The following is a 23,550-nucleotide window of genomic DNA, read 5'->3' as shown; positions in this document are numbered from 1 at the left end:
GGACTCCCAAAATGTTGAGATTGCAGGCATTGAGCCAGTGCATCCAGCCCCAGCTCTTTTTATTCCTTGCACCTGTAACTTCTGGGAGGTGGATAGGACACTTTGTAGGTGGAGGAACAAGCTTAGAGGATCAAGTGATTGTCCTAAGACCCTTTCCCTCTGTGTCTGAAAGTTCATAGAGTCTGTGCTGAAGACCAGCTGGCTTTAGACTCTGAAATTTTGTTGACCTCATGTTATTTGAGACTCATGAGAGCAAGAGATGTAATTTTTTTAAAAGGTCATTCAAAGAGAGAAACTTTGAGATTTTCTATGTCCCAGTAGTTCAGCAGTTTTCAAACTTTTTTGTCTTAGGATTTCTTTAGTTCCCTAAATTGAGCATCCCAAAGAGCTTTTGTTTATGTGGATTATATCTGTCAATATTTATCATAATATAAATGAATATTGAGAAATTTTTAAGAATGGCATTAATTCCTTTAAAATAAAACCATAAACCCATGATATATTATAACAATATAATAATCTATAACATTTTTATTAGACTGCTATAAAAGCATAACATATAATATATAACATTTTGATGAAAAATAGCTATTTTTCAAAACAAAAAAAATTTAGCAAGAAAAGTGATGTTTAAAAATTTTGCAAAATTCTTTGTGTTGAGCTTAGCGGCTGGATTCTTGTATCTACTTCTGCATTTAGTCTGCTGCAATATCACTTTTCATATAGCTTTGGGAACCACTGTATACTCATAAGATAATGAGTGGAAAAGGTTAGTAACATCTTAGTATAGTTGCGAAAATAGTTTTGACCTATGGACTTCTCGAAATGGTTTCAGGGGTTCCCTATGGGGTTCCCAGACCACACTTTGAGAAGCACTGCAATAGTATATTGTTTCTTCTGTTCTCTTTCTGGTCCTGTCCATCCCATCTCCAGAACAACTTGCATCCCATAGTGATCAGAACAAAAGAGGCTTGGGCAGAAGTGTCAGATACTCATAATTCTGAGGCCTTGGACGTTTGTATAGTCTCCAGATTTTTGGGGGTCTGCAACCCCCATCATGTCCTGACCCTCCCTGCACCCCTTCTGGTTCCAGCACCCAGATACCCAAATCCTTAAAGTAGGGTGACTCTATACAAGAAAACTAAAATGGCATGGTTCCTGTTAAATGGCTGTGGCTAGAGAGGCAGTCAACCAAGCTATCTAATAGAGCTCTCTGCAGTGATGGAAATATTCTTTATTTGCATTGTCCAGTATGAAGCATGTGGCGATTGTGCACTTGAAATGTGGATAGTGCAACCAAGGAATTAAATTATTTTACTTTATTCTAATTAATTTAAATTTAAATAGCCACAGGTGGCTACTGGCTGCTGCATTAGACAGCACAGCCAGACCTTGCTGATACTTACAGGGCCACTGTAAGGATTTGCACTTCTCTCGAGGAGCAATGGAAGGAAAACCTCAAAAGCGTTTTGAACACGGGGCGTTGGGGAACATATCAGATCTGAGTTGTGGAGTCTGACACATGTGTTCATCTGTGTCTCCCTCCCTGCCACAGGCCACACCATGAGGCCCCAGCCCCACCAGAGGCCCCGCGCTGCCCTGGCCCCCGGTGCACCGTGCTAGCCCCCAGCCAGGGCGTTGGGGAGGGCGGTGGCCATGGCCAGCCACGTGGACCTGCTGACAGAGCTGCAGCTGCTGGAGAAGGTGCCCACGCTGGAGCGGCTGCGGGCCGCCCAGAAGCGCCGGGCCCAGCAGCTGAAGAAATGGGCACAGTACGAGCAGGACTTGCAGCACCGCAAGCGAAAGCATGAGCGGAAGCGCAGCACGGGCGGCCGCCGCAAGAAAGTGTCTTTCGAGGCCAGCGTGGCCCTGCTGGAGGCCTCGCTGAGGAACGACGCCGAGGAAGGTAGGCCCCTCTGTGCCTTGGCGGCCACGCAGCTGTCTTGGCCTCTGATCAGGGTTTGGAATCCACGTTCTGTGCAGTAGACGTGTGGGCAAGGCAGGTCTGCAGACCCACTTCCAAGTTCCAGCAGCCCCATTCCTCTTAGGAGGTGGACGTTCCTAGGAACTTCGAATTTATCTTAGACTTCTTTTTTTTTCCAAAGACAGGGTCTCGCTCTGTCTCCCAGGCTGGAGTATAGTGGCGCGATCTCAGCTCGCTGCAACCTCTGTCACCAGGCTCAAGTGATCCTTCCACCTCAGCTTCCCTAGTAGCTGGGATCACAGGTGTACTGCCACCATACCCAGCTAATTAAAACAAAAAAAATTTGTAGAGATGGGGGTCTCATTTTGTTGCCCTGGCTGGCTCGAATTCCTGAGCTCAAGTGATCTGCCCACCATTGGTCTCCCAAAGTGCTGGGATTACAGGCATGAGCCGCAGCGCCAGGCCTAGACTTTTTGTTTAAACATCTTCATTCATTTGTTTTTATTTATTTATTTATTTAGACATAGGGTCTTACTGTGTTGCCCAGGCTGGTCTCAAACTCCCAGCTTAAAGGGATCCTCATGCCTCAGCCTCCCAAGTAGCTAGGATTATAGGCAGGCCACCTTGCCCAGCTGTATTTTTTTGGGAACAAGGATTCCAGCCTTTGGCTAAGGAATACCATAATAACTTTCTTTCCCTCCCACAAATATTTACAGACAACCACAAATATTTACAGACAACTTCTTTTGCATTACTTTCCTAGATATAGTGGTGAACAAGTTGGATCTGGTTTCTCCCCACCAAAAGCTCAATACTCACAGGATCTTGCATTTCATAAAGCTCTCCTCTGTGCCAGACCCCATGCCTGGCACCCTCTGAATGCTGTTCCGTGTATTCCGTGTATGTAGCCTTTGCTGCAGTCATAAATGGTGTAGAGGGATGGACTCTGAAGTGAGACTGCCTGAATCTAAAACTGACTTTCTCAGTTCCCTACGTGAGCATGACAAGTAGACAAGTCTCTTCCACTCTCTATACTTCGTTTACACCTCTGTAAAATGGGGCTAATAAGAAAATCCACTTTAAGGGCTTGCTGTGAACATTAAGTTAGAAAATCCCTGTGAAGTTCCTAAACATGGTCCCTTATGCTGAGGAAGTGATTATTACTGTTTTATTTTATTATATTAGTATATTTTATTTACATTATCAGAGGATGTCCATAAAGTCTGAAAACAGATATAGACAATGCTGTCTAGGACATTTTCACTCTGTAAAGTGAATAAGTAAATAAATGTAAACAAACTTGTATACACATTCATATAATCTATGTTTCCAGATTTTTTTCTTTTCTTTTTTTTTTTCTTTTTGAGATGGAGTCTCGCTCTGTTGCCCAGGCTGGGCAGAATGCAGTGGTGTGATCTTGGCTCACTGCAAACTCTGCCTCCCAGGTTCCAGCAATTCTTCTGCCTTAGCCTCCCAAGTATCTGGGATTACAGGCGTACACCTCCATGCCCTGGCTATTTTTTTAAATTTTTAGTAGAGATGGGATTTCGCCATGTTGGCCAACCTGGTCTTGAACTCTTGACCTCAGGTGATTCACCTGCCTCGGCCTCCCAAAATGCTGGGATTACAGGCATGAGTCACTGCGCCTGGCCTATGTTTCCAGATTTTATGGATACCTTGTACTGGTCATATTTAATTTAATTATATTATTTTTGTGTCTCATGAGCTAGATATCATGATCTGTACTGTGTACAGTGCTTTAAGAGCCATGTATGATAACACCCATTTTACAGATGGGGGAACTGAAACTCAGAGAGGTTCAGAACCTTGACCAAGGTGGCAGAGCGGGATCAGAACCACCGGCATCCGACTCTTGTCACTGCCCTCATGGCCTTATAGGTTTGCTTCCCGTTGTCGGAATGAATGGAGGATCCATGATTTAACCACAGCCCCCTTCCCTGGGCTTGTTCAGAGGCGGTCTCGCCTGCTCATTGTGAGCCAAGGTCTGTGCACCTGCCTGTTCCCCTTGGCACCTCTGGCCCATCCCTGTATAATAAGCCTTCCTGGCTGTCCCTGGAGAGGCCGAGCCATGCTTCCTGGGTCCCTGCACACACCTTCCAGCCAATGAAAGAGCAGAGAGGTGTGGCACTTCTGGCCCAAGAGGGTGCTGGGTTTTAGTCACCTTGCTCTTCAGGTTCTAGAACCCTCTGAGAAGTGTAATTCCACTTCCACCTGGCTGCAGAGGGCTCTAGGAAATGAGCCTAGAGGCATCCCTGGAACCACTCTGCTGGGAGCTGCTCCGCTGAGAGCCCGGGGTGAGCAGCCCGGGTGAGAAAAGAGGTGGAATCTCGGGCTTGGGGACATGGCCCGGAGGCTCCTTCCCACGTGCAGTTTGCCGAGTGACGCGGCAGCCCCATCCCCACGCAGTGGGTGGCTTGTCATGATGTCTAATTTTTGTTGGGGGCGGAAGTTCATCAGCTCTTCTCTCACCCCTCGTTATTGACTGCCTTCTTCCCTGACAAAGTCCCATTGCCCCTCCCTGAGGGGCTCTGTGCATGGGCTGCAGGCTTCAGACCATCCTCCCAGCCCCCTGCCCAGCCCCTACCGCTTGCTGATGTCTTGTTTCCTGGTTAGAAGGAGCACTGGGCTGGGTGTGGAGGGATCAGTGCCCCGCAGCCCTGCCTGTGACTTTGAGCAGCTTGTTTCACCTCTGTGGGTCCAGTTTTTTTGTTTTATTTTGTTTTGTTTTTGAGATGAAGTCTCGCTCTGTCGCCCAGGCTGGAGTGCAGTGGTGCAATCTCGGCTCACGGCAACCTCTGCCTCCCGGGTTCAAGCGATTCTCCTGCCTCAGCCTCTCGAGTAGCTGAGACTACAGGCACGCACCACCACACCCAGCTAATTTTTGTATTTTTAGTAGAGTTGGGGTTTCGCCATGTTGGCCAGGCTGGTCTCAAACTCCTGACCTCAAAGTGATCCGCCCACCTCGGCCTCCCAAAGTGCTGGGATTACAGGCGTGAGCCACCACATTCAGTTTTTTAATCTGTAAAATCAGGTTTTGAAAGCTTGCCCTCAAGAGGGTGTGGCAAGACTTAGACAAGGTCCTGGCTCTGACAGTTCTTTGAAAGGTTACCCTGAGACCTGTACCAGCATGGTGATAACACACTTTATTTTGTTTTGTTTTTTACAGACTTTAATGTTTTTCAGAACCTAAACATGCACAAATACATTCTTCTTGTAAAAATCAATCAACATAGAAGTGTACAAAGTAAAGACTCCTTTCTGTCCCTCCCTTCCTCCCTCTCTCCTTCCTCCCCTCCTTTGCTTCTTTTTGTCCATCCATCACTACTGTTGTTAGTTTGATGTTTCTTTTCCAGGTATTTTTTTCATTTGCCTATGAATTTGTGGACTTAAGAGAAATATAGAGCCAGGTTTCTTTTTTAAAAAGTTTTTGCATAAGTGATGGTATCCTGGATACATTATTCTGCAATTTTCTTTTTTTTCCCATCCAACGGTGTATCTTGGAGACGTTTTCATGCCAGAACATGTACAGTACAGATCTGTGCCATTATTTTTATCTGCTGTGTAGTATTCCATAGTATGGATTACCAGAATTTTTGAACTAGCTCCTTACTGATGCAGGTTTTTCCAGTAGCTTTGCTTTTGCCACAGTGAATGTTTTATTTCCATGTGCAAATGTTTATCGAGGACAGATGTGGTGAAACGAAGGAGATGGATCTGAAGGTATTAAATTTGAATGAGAAAAGTGCTAGACCCCATGGGCTGGTACCGCTGTCTCTATGGAGCAGCCAAGTGAGGGGAAGGGGCCAGAACACTGTGCTCTGTGGCAGGTTCTGGGATTGGTTTTGGGGTCCACAGGTGCCTGGGTTTGGATGAGGGGTGTGAGGCTGCCATCAGTCAGCCCTTGACCTCACTGGGCTATGCTCAGCTTCCTGACAGCACTACAGAGCCTGCTGCTTCCAGCAGGCTGGGAACGGCTGCTTCTTGCTGGTGGAGCTGGTGTTTGGGAGGCTGCCGGGGTGTTAGCTCACAGTGGCGTGGGAGCGTGGGGTGGCAGCTCCCCCGCTCCCCTGAGCTCACAGCAGCCTCTGAGTCAACCTCCCCCACCTGCCTAGGGAATGTGAGTTGTTTCTAGAGAAAGGCAGGCTGGGAACTCACTGAGTTTCATCCTCTGGTCCCATATTGCCTTTAGGCTAGTGTCCTTGTCCTTGGACCTGCCTGAGCCCCATGCTCAGTGCTCTCACTGCCATCACCCTCTGCCCCAGGCAACGCCAGCTCCACCGAGATCCTCCCATATTCCCTGCATTATCTTACCTCCACACCTTTGTATATGCAATTCCCTCTGTCTAGGACACTCTTCCTGTGACTAACTCCTGTAACCCTCAGCTTTGAGTCTGGCGTGACCTCTGGGGAGCCATCTGTGAGCCTTTTCTGCACTCCCGCCCCTTCACTGGTTAAAGTAGCAACTCAATACGTAGCTGATGTTTACTGAGAGACAGTGTAGTGTCATGGCTAGGAGCACAGACCCTGCAGTTTGTCCTCCAGGATTCAAATCCCAGCTGTACCGTTTACTAGCTGTGCATCCTTGGGAAAGTTACTTTACTTCTCAGTGCCTCCATCTCTCCATCGGTAAAAATGAGGATGATGATGTACCTGCTTCGTAAAGTTGTTAGGGGGGTTAAATTTAGTTGATAAATGTTGAAGTGGTATGGTAAGAGCTATATAAGTGATATAAATTGTTGTTATTCTACACTATTATTCTACATTTACGTAATCTATTATTACAACATATTCTGATTGTCATCATTGTTATTATTTATCAGGTACTTTGTACCAGGCAGCTTGCCTTATGTGTGTTATCTCGGTTAATCTTCACAGCAACTCTCTGGGGTTAGAGAGTCAAACCCCATTTTAAAAAAATAGCTTGGGGTTCAGTTTGCATATTATAAAATTTGCCCACTTTAAGTGTACTATTCAATGATTTTCAGTAAATTTACAGAATCATGCATCCATCAGCCACAATCCAGTTGTAAAACATTGCCATCGCTGGATGGGGTGGCTCACACCTGTTATCCCAGCACTTTGGGAGGCCAAGGTAGAGGATCGCTTATGCCCAGGAGTTCTAGACTGGCCTGGAGAGCCTGTCTGTACTGAAAAAAAAAAAAAAAGAAGCCAGGCGTGGTGGCACTTGCCAGTGGTCCCAGCTACTTGGAAGGCTTAGGCAGGAGGATCGCTTGAATCTGGGAGGTTAAAGCTGCAGTGAGCCATGATTGAACCACTGCACTCTAGCCTGGGTGACAGAGCAAGACCCCATCTCAAAAACAAACAGAAAGCATTCTTATCATCCCAAAAAGAAGCATCATGCCCATTTTCAGTGACTCCCGGTTCCCAGACCCAGGCAACTATAATCTACTTTCTGTCTGTATAGATTTGCCTTTTCTGGACATATTATTTACATGGAATCATACAGTATATGATCTTTGTGATTGGCTTCTTTCATTCAGAATACTGCTTTCAAGGTTCATCCTTGGTGTGACATCATATATCAGGGCTTCATTCCTTTTCATTGCCCTGTAGTATTCCATTGTATAGATATGCCACCTTTTGTTTATCCATTCACCAATAGGTGAACATTTGGATTATTTCTATTTTGGGGTAGGATGAAGAATGCTGGTAAGCAAATTTGGGTACAAGCCTTTGTGTGGATATATGTTTTCATTTCTCTTGGGTCGTCACCTAGGAATAGAATTGCTGGGTAATATGGTAAATTATGTTTAACTTTTTAAGAAACTGCTGTGCTGTCTTGGAAAATGGCTTCACTGTGTGAATTCTCATCCCCCATTTTACAGATGAGAAATTTGAGGCTCAGAGAGACTAAGTCACCTGCCAAGGTCTCAGGTTTTAAGTGTCAGACTCAATCCCAGGATTCAAACCCAGATCAGTTTCTCCGAAGCCCATGTATTTAACCACCAGGCAGTCCTGTACTTCCTGCTTTTGTTTTCACTAGAAAACTAGAGAACTCTCAGTTGCTGTTCTGATCTGTGTTTGTTTTGGCCTTAGGCATCCTGGTGTTTCTGCTGGCATCTTGGGCCCTTTGATTTGGGGGCCCCAAGATAAACTCTTTAGCCCCAGATATAACTTCCTTCTAGGGCCACAATAGCCCAGCCTCCCTTGAAACCATCGAATGTATGTTAAGTTGTTAGAGACTTCTGTTTTTCTCTCAGAATGTGTAGGGTTTTCTTTATGGAAATTCTCATTCAAAAAATGTTTGAGTGATTCTTCTGTACTCTAAATTTAACTCTTATTAAATTTAATGATTTTTCTCACTGTAAAGGTTTTCAAACTCTTTTTTAAGCAGTGGAAACTTTTCTTTAAATGAGATATTATGCAGAAACCCAATATGTAAAACAAAGGAAGGAGCTGTTCTGACTGGGGTCAGGTGGGTGGGGTGCTCAGTCATCCCTGCCACCTGCAACCCCCTCCCCCACCCCCAGGCACAGTGCTGGACACCTGGGCCCTGCCGCCCCCGTCTTAAACCATTGGCTCATCTACAGGAACTAGCTCAAACTTTCACTTTTGGTGATTTTGAAAAGGGAAGTTTCTTTTCTTCTAATTATTAAAAAAAAAACCTGTTATTGTTATAGAAACTTTTAGAAGTACAGAAAAAAAGAAGCATTAAGAAGAAGATAAAATCACCCATATACCCCCTGAACAGCAACAACCATTGACAATATTTTGGTATTGTTGTGTCAGGAAGCATCCTGGGAGGAAACAAATGGTGATTTTATATGGGGTGATTTGTGGAAAGTTTGATAAAGGGGCAATTTGTAAAGGGTCTAGGGAAGTGGTCCTCAAACTTTTTGGTCTCAGAGGCCCTTTCTATTCTTAAAACCTGAGAACTTCTAAAAGCTTTGGTTTAATTGGGTTCTATCTACCCATATTTACTGTATTTGAAATTTAAATGGAGGTATTAAATATTTATTCATTCATTAAGTCAGAATGATAAACACATTATCTGTTGACTATCTGCTTCTGCATAGCAGATGAGCTCAAAATTTGCAGCTTGAAACAATAAACATTTACTGCCTCACACAATTTCTGTGGCTCAGGGATCCAGAGCAGTTCAACTGGGCGGTTCTAGTTCAGGATATCTCATAAGGTTGCAGTCACTTCAGGATTTACCTGGGGCTGGAGAATCCACTTCCAAGATGGCTCACTGGCATGGCTCTTGGCAGGAGGCCTCAGTTCCCTGCCATGTGACCCTCTCTATAGGACAGCTCGAGTGTTCTCTCAGCATGACAGGTGGCTTTTTTCAGAGTGAGTGATCCAAGAGATAGAGGAATCTACAACGCCTTTATGACCTCATGTTGGAAATCATGTACCATCACTTCTACCATCTTCTATTCATGAGAAATGACTCACTAGGTCCAGCCCACACTCAAAGGGTGGGGAATTAAGCTTCATCTTTTGAAGAGAGAATTTGTGGACATGTTTTAAAACCACCACATGTTAACATAAATATTTTTATGAAAAATTATATTTTTCAAAAAAAAAAGCAATGAGGAGAGTAGCCTTGTTTTGTATTTTTGCAAATCTTTTTAAGATCTGGCTTAATGGAAGACAGTTGGAGTATCTTATCTGCTTCTGCCTTCAATCTGTTGTGATATGTTATTTTGGTTGAAGTAAATAAAGAAAATCTTATGTAGTTGGAAAAGGGAGGAAATATTTTAATTGCTTTTTCAGATATTGTGGATATTCTTTGATACTACATCTAAACTCAACAAGTAGTAGTTTCTTAAAGGTTAGTTGCAGTGCGGAATCTGAAGCCATATCAATTTACATCAAAATCCATTGGTCTGTCTTGCATCTTGAATGGTTCTTTTACCCATGTGTACTTTTTTTTAAATGTCATATATTGGATCTGTTAGAAAATATTGGTTCACTGAGTTATACAGAGCTTCCAAATGTTGACACATTGCTTTATACAATATAAGAAAATGTATAGTTTCAATAACAATCTTGCCATACAATTATTCAAGTACTGGGAAACTGTAAGTTCGTGGTAGCTATAAAAGTTTTCTAAAATTTGGATTTTTGCTTAAAAGTTCAAATTCTATCATTGGTAACAAATGCTGTCAGTTGTGAGGAGATCCATTTGCCCTTTTTAGGAAAAAAACACTGCCTGTTAAATACTCAAGTCTGAATAACCATTGTTTGCTAGACATACTTTTTTTTTTAAATTATAATTTAGGTTTTAGGGTACATGTACACAATGTGCGGGTTTGTTACATATGTATCCATGTGCCATGTTGGTTTGCTGCACCCATTAACTTGTCATTTAGCATTAGGTATATCTCCTAATGCTGTCCCTCCCCCCTGCCCCCACCCCACAACAGCCCCCAGAGTGTGATGTTCCCCTTCCTGTGTCCATGAGTTCTCATTGTTCAATTCCACCTATGAGTGAAACATGCGGTGTTTGGTTTTTTGTCCTTGTGATAGTTTACTGAGAATGATGTTTTCCAGTTTCATCCATGTCCCTACAAAGGACATGAACTCATCATTTTTTATGGCTGCATAGTATTCCATGGTGTATATGTGCCACATTTTCTTAATCCAGTCTATTGTTGTTGGACATTTGGGTTGGTTCCAAGTCTTTGCTATTGTGAATAGTGCCGCAATAAACATACGTGTGCATGTGTCTTTATAGCAGCATGATTTATAGTCCTTTGGGTATATACCCAGTAATGGGATGGCTGGGCCAAATGGTATCAAAAAGTGGGCGAAGGACATGAACAGACACTTCTCAAAAGAAGACATTTATGCAGCAAAAAAACACATGAAAAAATGCTCATCATCACTGGCCATCAGAGAAATGCAAATCAAAGCCACAGTGAGATACCATCTCACATCAGTTAGAATGGCCATCATTAAAAAGTCAGGAAGCAACAGGTGCTGGAGAGGACGTGGAGAAATAGGAACACTTTTACACTGTTGGTGGGACTGTAAACTAGTTCAACCATTGTGGAAGTCAGTGTGGCGATTCCTCAGGGATCTAGAACTAGACATCCTTTAAGTAAAACTAGTGCTCCATGAGAGAAGAAGCTAGCTTAGCACACAGCTTAAAAAATGGCTCAAGTAATGCAGCTGGAGACAATGATTATTCTTTTGCTGAACTTCCCATTTTGTCACGTGGAATATTAAAAGGACATGAACTTAAGGATTAAGGTTTCATAAACTTAATACATTTTACTGCTTTATCAAGGATATTTTTGAGGGAAACTGGTATTGATTTTTTTTCTTTTGATTGCACATACAAAACAATGAAGATGGTGATTGCTAGTACAGCTTGGTGCCACTAAGTTAATCTGTTAAAACAACAGTAGTTTTACCTACCATTGCTTTTACAACATCAGTGCAAATGTCAACACAGTGGAAAATGCAAGTAATTTCTTAGTGTTACTATGAAAATTGTTTTGATCTCTTAATACCCTGAAAGAGCCTAGGGACCACTTTCAGAACCACTGGTTTATGGGGGTCAACAAGGAATGGGGCAATAACCTGGGATAGCAAAAGTTGGGAGATCTTACCCACCCCACCCCACTCCCTGGGCCTGAAGGAGACAAGGAAATGGAACCTACTGGAACCTAAGGAAGGTACCTTACGGAGAGGGCTGCCTAAAGGAGCGGTGGCTGCCACTCCATGCCCCTGCCATTCTGGTGCTTTCGGTGACAAACCTAACCAGAAAGCGGAATGCAAGGAAGCCTTTGATGCAGTGCAAGTCAACTGGCTTCCTCAGGCACGGAGAGGGGAAGATCTGGAGGGACAGATGGGGCGGAGAGTGAGCCCAGCTGTCTTCAACCCTTCTGATCTACACACAAACAAGGAGTGAGTTTGTGCACATTTAAAAAACAACTTTTAGGGCCAAATGTGGTGGCTCATGCCTGTAATCCCAGAGCTTTGGGAGGCTGAGGTGGGAGGATGGCTTGAGCCCAGGAGTTCAAGACTGCAATGAGCTGTGATGGTGCCACTACACTCCAGCCTAAGTGACAGAGGAAGACTGTGTCCCTAAAAAATAAACAAACAAATAAATAAAAATATAAAAGTAAAAACAACTTTTACCCTAACATTCACTTGTGAATTCAGCAAAATTAGTCATCTGCTAGAGCTGTGGTGTCAGGGAGAGCCTGTCTGAGGAGGTGATTTGGGCTCAGACCTGAATGTGGAGGAGTCTGGAGGAAATGTACAAAGGATGTGTGATGGGAACAGGGTTGGCGTGTTTGAAGACAGGAGAAAGATGGGAGGTGGAAGAGTAGGGGGAGGAGGTGGTTGGGGGAGAGCATACTGACCTTAGAAGACTAGAGTAGGAACTGAACAGTTGATTTCGATGAAAAGCCACTGGTGGTTTTGAAAGGGGAATCATATGATGAGACATAGATTTTGAATTAGGGATGGATTTTCCTGGTTGCTGAGTGCACAACGGGCTGTAGGAATCTATTTTCACAGGGCCATGAGGGGAGCAGGGAGGCTCATGAGAAGCCCTCACAGTAGCGTAGGTGAGAGCCTATGGTGGTCACTGGGCGATGCAGAAATCAGGAGGTGGAGCCCACAGGGCTTCTGTGTCAAGTGATGGAGGAGGGACTCAGTGATGACTTTTGGGTTTTTGGCTTGAACACCTAGGTGGATGACAGTGCCACATTTTGAGACTGGGAAGATCGGAGTAGGAGGGAGGAGGGGATTTGGAGAGAATTGAGTTCTATAGGTCTGTCCAAGTTGACACGTCCTTTTAACATCCACATGGAGATCTTGAAGAGGCAGATGAATATGTGAGTCTGGAGCTCAGGGGAGATATCAGGGATGGTTATAATACTTGGGAAGTCATCAGCATGATACAAGTGCAGTATTTTCAAAAATGCAGGACTGTAGGAGGTCATCTAGGAAGCAAGCGTAGTTGGAGCAGAGAAGGGATCGCAGAGAAGGGATCACTAGAGAAAGCTCTGGGACACCTCAATAGCTGCATGTTGACCCAAAAAGAAGAGAACAAAGGAGACCAGAATCATCTACTCAGAAGGTACAAAGAAAACGAGGAATAGTGTGGCTTCTCAGAAGCCTGGAAGAAAGGACTGTCAGCTCAGTCAAATGCTGTTGAGGGGTTGAATATTTTGTCTTATCTTTATATACTCTTTGGAAAAAGAGATTTCTAACGATGACCTCATATATCCTGTCATGGATGTTCCATAATTTATGCAACTACTCCCTTATTATTGCATTTTGAGGCCATTCCCAATTTTTGCTACTATAAATTATGCCATGGTGAATATCAATGTATGAAAGTATTTGGTTGGCCAGGCGCAGTGGCTCATGCCTGTAAATCCTAGCACTTTGAGAGGCCAAGGCAGGAGGATCACTTGAGCCCAGGAGTCCAAGACCAGCCTAGGCAACATAGTGAGACCCTATATCTACACAAAATTTAAAAAATTATCCAGGTGTGGTGACGTGTACCTGTGGTCTTAGCAACTTGCGGGGTGGAGGTGGGAGGAACTCTTGAGCCCAGGAGGTCAAGGTTGCAGTAAGCTGTGATTGTGCCACTGCACTCCAGCCCAGGTAACAGATTGAGACCCTGTCTCCAAAAAACTAAATAAATAAAATAAAAATAAAAAGTATTTGGCCATAGCTTTGATTATTTACTAGATAGATTCCTAGATGTTCATTGGCTTTGAGGTCTCGATATAAACCACTCATTTGACTACCAGAGAGGTTGTATCAGCTGTGTGTATCCATCCCTACTGTCTCCCCACCTCATCACTACCTGCCACATCAATGCTGGATGATGACATTGAAAACACACCTTTGCTGATATATTTGATATATGGAAAATAGTCCTGTTGTCTTAATTTGCATAAAATCGAGACAGTTAAGGTTGAATACCTATTCATAAGCTTACTGGTCATCTCTCTCCTTCTTTGAGTTGTCTAGTTTGTTTGTCTTTTTTTTGTTGTTGTTTTGAGATGGGGTCTCACTCTGTCCCCAGGCTGGAGTGCAGTGGCACAATCTTGGCTCACTGCAACCTCCGCCTCCTGGATTCAAGCGATTCTCCTGTCTCAGCCTCCCTAGTAGCTAAGATTACAGGTACCCACCACCACACCTGGATAATTTTTGTATTTTTAGTAGAGATGGGGTTTCACCATGTTGGCCAGGCTGGTCTCAAACTCCTGACCTCAGGTGATCTGCCTGCCTCTGCCTCCCAAAGTGCTGGGATTACAGGCATGAGCCACTGCACCCGGACTATTTGTCCATTTTTTCTACTAGTGTGCTTCTTACTGGTTTCAATGATTGTGTACGTTTATGTTTGTGTGTGTGAGAGGAGACAGGGAGAATGCAAGAAAGGGGGAGAATGACATTGGAGGGAGAGATGCCAACTCTTTGTTGTCATGTATGGTTCGTATATTTTCTGCAGTGTGTGTATGTGTTTGCTTTAACGTTTTGTTTATAGTAATTTTTATGCCTTGGAGTTCTTATTTTTTATATTGTCAAACCTAATGATACTTTATTTCTTTTTTTAAAATCATTTTATTTTTTGTTTTTATCCCTTTAAAGCAGGGACCAGAAAACTATGGCCCGAAGTCCAAATATTCCCACTCTCTGTTTTTGTAAATAAAGTTTTATTGGAACACAGCCATGCCCATTCATTTACATATTATCTGTGGCTGCTTTCACATTACAATGGCAGAGTTGAGTTGTAACAGCAACCATGTAGCCTGCAAAGATTAAAATATTTACTTTCTGGCCCTTTACGGAAATACTTTATGGGCTCTTGCACTAAAATGTTTCCTCATCTAGTGATGTATATTAAACCTATGTTTTCTTCTAGGGCTTTTTGGCCTTATTTAAATAAATAGGTAGTATTTCTGGACTTCATTTTAGTATAGAGTACTAAATGAAAATCTGTCTATATTTTGTGTCCAAAGCATCATCAATTGTCCCAACATCCCTTCCTTCCCTATGAGTTTGTGAGGCCACCCTCATCTGTAATGAAGGGTAACTCTTCAACCTGTCTATTCTGTTCCAGCAACCTATTTTGGTACCAGTTACATACCGCTTTCATCCTTGTAGGTTTACATTGTGGCTTAATATGTGATAAAACAAGTTTTTCCTCAGATTACTCTTCTTTTTCAAAATGTTCCTGGTTATTTTCAGCTGTTCACATAGTATTTAGGACTGTTTGGTCAAGTTTTCCCTCCAAACCTCAAAAATAGATTTCTCCAAAGCTTTGCAGGGACATGGATGGAGCTGGAGGCCATTGTCCTTAGCAAACTAACACAAGGACAGAAAACCAAATACAGCATGTTCTCACTTATAAGTGGGAGCTAAATGATGAAAACACATGGACACATAGAAGGGAACAACACATACTGGGTCCCTATTGGAGGGTGGATTGTGGGAGGAGGGAGGAGATCAGGAAAAATAACTAATGGGTACTAGGCTTAATACCTGGGGGATGAAATAATCTGTACAACAAACTCCCATGACACAAGTTTACCTATGTAACACACCTGCACTTGTACTCCTGAACTTAAAAGTTTTTTAAAAATTAAAATAATTAATTTGGACCAAAGTGATACGTTTATCATACTGAGTTTTTCTAAGCAGGCAAATGGCACATGTCTCTGTTAAACATATATTCTTTCTTGTCCTTTAGGAAAGCTGTAGGGTTTTTTGTTTGTTTGTTTTTGTTGTTGTTGTTGTTGTTTTCATATAAGTCCTGTTTAACGTCTTAAAAGGAGGGCTTTGGGTTTTGTACATTAACGTTATACCAAGCGAATTTACTGAATTCACCTTAGTCTCAGTTTTTCAGTGAGTTATCTTCGGGGTTTCTATTTAGAAAAGAACATTATTTGCAGATGATAAGGTTGTCTGATCATTCCAGTGTTTCAGTGAGCCTGGAGATCTGAGTCCTATCCAGATTCTATCGTCTCTCCTCTTCTCTCCAGGCTAACTACTTCTGTTCCTTTTCATATTCTTTTATGACATGTGGCTTTGAGATTTGTGAACAGGCTCTACTCTGTCTACGTTCTTCCCAAAGTCTGATCTGGCTCACTCTAGAGTGAATGGAACTGTCACTTTCCTCGTTCTGGTTGGTTTTGCCTGTTAGTATGACTTAAGTTTCCATTAGCTTTTTGGGTAGCTGCTGTTGACTCATATTGAATTTATAAGAAAACAAAACCCCCAAGTCAATTTCCCATTAATGAAGCTACATTTTCCCCATCCTGATTTAAAACAAAAAACAAAACAAAACAAAAAAACAAAAAACTGTTTGTTGAAGCACAATCATCAGACACAAAAGGGTAAAACTGGTTGTATTTTCATGTGCTGAGCATACCCATGTAACTAATCAGCACTCAGATCATGAAACAGAACGTTACCAGTACCCCAAAAGTCTTCCTGGACACACAGTTGATTTTTAACATTGAGGTCAAGCTCTACATATATCTTGTTGAGTTTTGAGCCCAATTATCTACCTGTTCAGATAATTTTGGATTCCTGAATGATACGTTAGGACTTTTGTGTCACCAGTGACAAAACTCAAGCTAACAAGGTTAACAAAACAGTGTTCATGTAGTGGAGAGTTCAAAGATAGCACAGCTTCAGGCACATGTGGATGCACGAGACTACCAAGAAATGTCTCTGAGAAGACGACTATCAGCAGCTTGAAATATATATCCTAAATCCTTTTGGCAACCTCAATAAGAATAATTTCTTGTCCCAGAAGTGTCCCAGGCTCAACAAGTCCCAGAATGGAACCTCATTGGCTATGAGGTCAATTCCTGAGTCAGTTGTAATGGCTAGATAAGGGAAGCAACGCTGTGATTGGTCTGATTGGAGCCATATGCCCACTCCTGGAGTCTGCTTCTCCCAAACACATGGACTGACGCTTGGTATTATGTTGTACCTATCCACTCCTCCAGAAATACTGGGATGCTGTTTCCAGAAGGAGGGAGAATGGATGCTGGTCAGGCCATAATTAAATATATTCACCTCAAATGAAATATTCACCAGCAGTTTCTACTCCATATCATTCATAATTGCAATAAGGATTTGCCTTCTAGACCAGAATTGTGCAATAGAATTTTTTTCTGATGATTGAAATGTGCTGTCCAATACAACAGCTGCTAAATTTTTGATTGTATTTAGTTAGAAATAATGTAATTAGTCAACTGTGGCTAAGCTAGAGGCTGCTGACTTAGAAGCACAGTCATAGGCCATTATCCAAATCCCTGATAAAAATGTTGAATAGGGCCCAGCGTGGTGCTCACGCCTGTTAATCCCAGCACTTTGGGAGGCCGAGGTGGGCGGATCACCTGAGGTCAGGAGTTCGAGACCAGCCTGGCCAACATGGTGAAACCCTGTCTCTACTAAAAAATACAAAAAATAACCAGGTGTGGTGGTGGGCACCTGTAGTCCCAGGTACTCGGGAGGCTGAGGCAGGAGAATTGCTTGAACACGGGAGGTGGAGGTTGCAGTGAGCCGAGATCATGCCACTACACTCCAGCCTGGGCAAAAGTACAAGACTCCATCTCAAAAAAAAAAAAAATTTGTGGAATAGGTCATGGGCCACACCCCTGGAGACCTTTTCCAGATTAATGTACCAAAGTCAACTATTACCCACTGGGAATAATTGTGCAACTGAAATGAACTTAACTACATTGTTATTTGCAGTTGGTATGTGGGAACAGTAGCAGGAGTCTCTACAATTAAAAAAAAAAGAGCTGGCTGGGCGTAGTGGCTCATGCCTGTAATTCCAGCACTTTGGGAGGCCAAGGTGGGCAGATCACCAGAGGTCAGGAGTTCGAGACCAGCCTGGCCAACATGGCGAAATCTAGTCTCTACTAAAAATACAAAAATTAGCTGGGCATGGTGGCGCATGCCTATAATCCCAGCTACTCAGGAGGCTGAGGCAGGAGAATTGCTTGAATACAGGAGGCGGAGGTTGCAGTGAGTTGAGATTGCACCACTGCACTCCAGCCTGGGTGACAGAGTGAGACTCCGTCTCAAAAAAAAAAAAAAAATCCATCTTTTCCTACAAAACTTGGAAGATGATTTCTCTCTGAGGGTTAAATTACAAGAAAATGTGATGGATCAGAGTAGCGATTCATGCACAGATATTTATGGAACATAGTCTGGACATCATCAGGCTGGTATTGGTGGTTCAGTAGTGAACAGAACAAAATGGGCCAGGCCACCTTAGAGCTCAGAGTCTAGCAAAGTCATTGTGAAGAGAGCATAGTATTAACATGCTTAACAATGGATGGTGTTATTATAAAGAAGGCCTTGCCGGGCATGGTGGCTCACACCTGTAATCCCAGCACTTTGGGAGGCCAAGACAGGAGGATCACTTGAGGCCAAGAGTTTGAGACCAGCCTGGGCAACATAGTGAGACTGTATCTCTACTAAAAACAAAAACAAAAGCCAGGCATGGTGGTGTGGGCCTGTAGTCCTAGCTGCTTGGGAGGCTGAGGCTGGAGAATTGCTTAAGCCCACGTGGGCAAGGCTGCAGTAAGTCACCATTGTGCCACTGCACTCCAGCCTGGGTGACAGAGCAAGGCCCTGTATCTCGGGTGGGGGGGGAGGGGGGAAGCCCTTGTCAAGAACAGATGCCAGAAAAAGGGGGCTAGGAGATCATTTATGAACAATTTTATTTAAATATCATTCAGGGAAGAGGACACTGTGTGCAACAACTTTGATGATTACCATTCCATTGCTAAGGACATCTGATTATGGAAAAAGGGGACTTCAACCCATCTTGGTGATCTTGGTGTAAGCATTAAACATGATGATTATGTACTTCCTTACAACCTTCTGATTATAATTTGGCATCCCAGCCAGGTCTGCCTACAAGCACAGAATGAGTTGACTGTGCTTAACTGAATTTCAGACATGCAAGGCAATTATTCTCCTGTGATTGTGGCATTGTGTTTTAATGCAGCAGCCTCATAAACTTGGATAGTATGAGACTGCTCTTGGGAGAAGAAACTGCTGTTGGTAGGCTGGTCAACCATGGTCGGTCACCAAGGTGATACCATCCTAGGGATCTTGGGGATATTTAACCAGTTGGAACTCCCTTGGAACCTCCCCCAAATCAAACCACAATGACACTCAACAAGCATTTCCCCAGGGTGTTAATAAGGAGATATATGAGAGGCTTGTCAAGTGCTCAATGGAGTCTAGACATTTTCTATCTTTGAAATTTCTCAGTCTAGTGAACCCATTGAGAAGATAGATGAGGCATTGCTGGCATGATTGATTCTTGCTTGGCTTCTAGGGACCACTGTTACCTTTTTTTTTTTGTGGGGGGGGGGGGTAGCATGGGGGGATAGAGTCTCGCTCTGTTGCCCAGGCTGGAGTGCAGTGGCATGATCTCGGCTCACTGCAACCTCCGCCTCCCAGTTTCAAGTGATTTTCCTGTCTCAGTCTCCTGAGTAGCTGGGATTACAGGTGCCAACCACCATGCCCAGCTAATTTTTGTAGTTTTAGTGGAGACAGGGTTTCACCATGTTGGCCAGGCTGGTCTCAAACTCCTGCCCTCAGTTGATCCCTTCCCCTCAGTCTCCCAAAGTGCTGGAATTACAGGCATGAATCATCGCACCTGGCCCCACTGTTTCCTTTCTAATGGAGTGAGAAAATGGTCAGTATTTCTGTCAACGAAACTCATGAGGCTCTTTGTACGCACGGACTTCAGGCCCTTCTCTCAACAACTGCCAAAGCTGGAGCATCACGTGGAGGAATACTGGGGTTTGAAAAACAGGAATGTTTCAGAATCTTCTCAGAGTATTACATTTTCCAAAATGTCCATCCCGTATTTGTACCAACAAACAGAGCTGGTCCCACTGCCCTCATCCTTTGTCTACCATGTTAGGCTGAGGAAGTTGCATGCAGAGCAGAGGTGAAGACTAAGAAAGAAGATACAAGAAACCTGCTGAGTAGGGGAGAGGGAAATGGTACCTCTGCCAGTTATGCTGGAAAAGCTAAATGAAACCCAAATCTTGATGGAGGTGTTAGGGTTTTCAGTCTTTCAAGAGAAGCTCAAGACACAGGCTTTTTGGCTTAAGGACCCCAAATTTCCTGGGCACCACAAAACTAGTAGTGGCAGTCCTCCAGGTGAATCAATGTCAAGAGCTAGACTGTAATCACTTGCCTTTTGTTGCATTACAAACCACTCTTGAAACACTTAGTGGATTGAAACAACAACTTCTTATTTCTCAATGATTCTTTGGCTTGACTGGGCACTCTTTCTGCTGGTCTTCCCTGGGCACTTCTTCTGCTGGTTCTGCCTGGGCTCACTCATGAGGCTACAGGTAGCTGCTGGGTCAGCCAGTGGCTGGGGCTCAGCTGGGATGACCTGGCCTCTCTCTGCATGTGGTCCTTTATCCAGCATGATGGTCTCAGGGTTCCAAGCAGGTAAGCTCCAATGCACAAGTATTTATCCAGCCTTTGCCTGCATCGTGCTTGCTCATGTCTCATTGGCTAAAATGGATCACATGGCCAAACTCAGAGTCAGTGTGGGAAGAGTCTGTCAAGCGCTTGGGTACTGAAAGGCATGATTCATTGGGGGCCATTGTTATAATCTACCACACATTCTAGACTTTGCTTTGCTTTAGATCCGAATTCTAGCAACTTGATGTGATAACCCTGGGCACGTCATGTTGCTCGAACACTGTAATTGGCTATTGATGTCCCTGGAATGTCTGAGATGTATGGGGTGGACCAAACACTGCCTCTCTCTGGGAACCCCAGACTTTGGGTTGAGAATGCCTAGTGTTTAGTTGGCATTGACTCTAAAACCATGTGGCATTCAGAATTCAGCACTGGGCAATGGCGCATATGCTGATTTAATTTTATTAGCCTATTAGTTGCATAGACACAACAGTGATTTATGTGATTTTATAATATTATGTTGAACCTTCAGTAATTGGGGTTAACAATTGTAACAGAAACAGGAGTCGAAACAGGAGTAGAAAAATAATCATCAGCCAGATGGAAGAAATTATTAGTTCACAAATGCAGTGTGCTCAGTAATAAAATCTTTCAAAATGTGGATGACATAGGTGCACTAGAATATAAAGAGGCCTTCAGTGGAAAGCTTGGGAAGCTCTGCAGAGATGCAGTGGACCTTGAAGGCTAAGAATATGGAGTCAGACAAAACTAAATTTTAATCTCTATTTTGTGACCTTGGGCAAGTTACATAACCTCTTTTGGACTCAGATTCCTCATCTGTAAAGTGGAGAGAATGATGCAGGGAAGGGAGGGGAGTGGGTTACCGTGAAGATTCATAGAAATCAAGGATGGACAGTGGACATGGTCGGTGTAGCTGTTACCACCATCTGCCAGTAGCCTCAGTTACAATAAGCCAGAGGCAAGATTACCATCTCTTCCTTTCTCTTTCTAATTCTTCTGCTCCCCACATTGCCATAACTACTCCCATTTTCTCTATCTCTGTTTACTCAATGGTGGCCTTCTATCAGTCAGTCACGTAAGAGTATTCTTATTGCGGTCACTTACACTTTAGTATGAGTGAGTCGGCACTTTTTTGCAGCAATTTTCACTGGAAGCCAGTGGGAAGTGAAAGGCTTTGGCCACTCCACATAATATATGACTTAAAGCCTGCTTGCAATAGAGAGCCCTTGCAGAGTCTCTAAAAGAAAAGGACCTGCTCCCTGAAGAACTTCTGAGACCATAGACCTCATGGTGCCCGGCTTTTCCTGGTTCCCATTTGTCACCTCTAAGGATGGCCATGAATATCTGTTTTGGTTGACTTGAGCCATTTGAATGTCTAAAACCCATCTTAATAACAAAAGCTCTTTGGAGGGACCTTAATTAACTTCTTTAAATTGCTTTCTCTAACCTTTTGGAATTAATGCAATCTGTTCCCTTGTTATTAAAACAAAAAAACAAAAAACAAAAAAACTCTAGGATACTTCGCAAAACTTCTCCCAAGTTACTTGGCACCTAACATTTTGTCAAGGAGACATGGTGGCCAACCTTCCCCTGAATGGGCTCAGTTTCTATATAGTCATTCCTTCCGGCTCATGACTTTCTTCTCCATTTGCTGCCCACGGACGCTGAAAATAACTTGTTTTCTGGCAAGCTTGGGATGAGATTCCTTATGATTTAATCAGATCCATAATGAAGCTCTCCCAGCTTTCAGGAGAAAACATCCTGAACTGCAGGGCTGGTTAAGGGCAGGGCCCTGGTGAAGAGGAGGAGCCCCCTGCCTGAGCAGCACACTTGGAGCCAGGAGAGCTGCAACAGGGCCATGCCACCCACCCAGTGGGGTGCCCCCATTATGGCTGAGACTCCTGGCAGTGCTCCAAGGTGTGTACCATGTGAGCTGTGCCTTCCCACTCCCTGCAGCCCAGACTAAAGGCCTCAAAGATAATAGGCAGGACATCCCATCTGTAAATACCAGCTGCTTGGTCCAGGAAGAGACAGTTTCCTACACACATATATATATATATATATATATAGAGAGAGAGAGAGAGAGAGAGAGAGAGAGAGGAGGAGGAGGAGGAGGAGGAGGAGGAGGAGAAGGAGGAGGAGGAGGAGAGAGACCAGGACAGACTTGCCCTGGCTGAAACCAGGATTCCCTTGATAGTTCCAAACTGATGTTAAATTAGAGGATAACTCCAGATACGGTAACAAGCTGGGGGTGGCAAAGTAGCTGGGTAATGAGGGAGCATCTGAGTAGGTGACAGAGAATTGGATAATGAAGAAGCAGGTAAGGTGATGGGAAGTAGCTGGGGCGAGAGGGAGTAGCCAGGCAATAAGGCAAAGTAGCTGGAGAATGGGAGAGTAACTTGATGATGAAGGCCAGGCACAAAGTGGGAGTTACTGCAGTGGGGCAACAGAAGACAGCCCCAGACCTGGGGTAGAGGCTACCCTGACCTGTTCCAGTTGCCTTCATTTTGCCACTTCCTTAGGTCTTGCTGCTGAGAGGTAAACTCAGCCTAAGTCTGTACCAGTTAGCTGGAATCTGGGCTGTTGTAAACTCTTGTGGTGAAGCTCCCTGGGAGTGAGGCTGAGGTTGTAGCAGTAGCAGGTAGGTGCGGTGAGTCTATTTCCTTGAGGGAGGGGCTCTCTCTTATCTCATCCTCTCAAAAGATGGGTGAGGTTTCCTGCCAGAGGTCCTGGCACAACTCACACCTGAGCCCCCAGTTTCCCCATCATCACCTTCATCCTTCTCTCAACCAGATTTTTATTGGATAACTTAAGCACCAGGCATTGTGCTAAAAATCTCTCTATGCATCAACTCATTGCATCCTCTCAACAACTCTATAAAATAGGAACCATTAGTAACCCCATCTTACAGGTGGATAAACTGAGCCTTAAAAAGTCTAACAACTTGCCCACATAAGAGGCGTAGCCAGGGCTGTCTGACTTCAGAATCTGTCCTCTAAGCCTTATGCCACAGTCATGGTTACTTCTACATGGAGCATTTCTCCTTCAAAAGCTCACCCCTACCCACTCACTATTTAAGAGCACTTAACAAGGTCTGGTTTGGGAGTGAAAGCTCAGGTAGGGTGTCCTGGTTGGGCAAGGAGCCTGAGAAACAATTC

The 23,550-nt window shown here is 43.9% G+C and overlaps 1 protein-coding gene across 1 annotated transcript in view; it reads left to right on the top strand.

Annotated features, from left to right (window-relative positions):
- Positions 1–23,550, top strand: part of PPP1R16B (protein phosphatase 1 regulatory subunit 16B) — a 117,748-nt gene that overhangs the window by 28,581 nt on the left and 65,617 nt on the right. The window contains exon 2 of the mRNA XM_032143344.2: positions 1,556–1,906. Within this exon, the coding sequence (XP_031999235.1) occupies positions 1,657–1,906 (250 nt within the window). The 5' untranslated portion in view covers positions 1,556–1,656. The remainder of the gene's footprint in view (positions 1–1,555; positions 1,907–23,550) is intronic.

This window comes from Hylobates moloch, unplaced genomic scaffold (assembly GCF_009828535.3).
Source record: "Hylobates moloch isolate HMO894 unplaced genomic scaffold, HMol_V3 SCAFFOLD_21, whole genome shotgun sequence".
NCBI classification, from domain to species: Eukaryota; Metazoa; Chordata; class Mammalia; order Primates; family Hylobatidae; genus Hylobates; species Hylobates moloch.
Note: the sequence above shows the minus strand (reverse complement) of the source record. Positions and strands in the feature narration are given on the sequence as shown.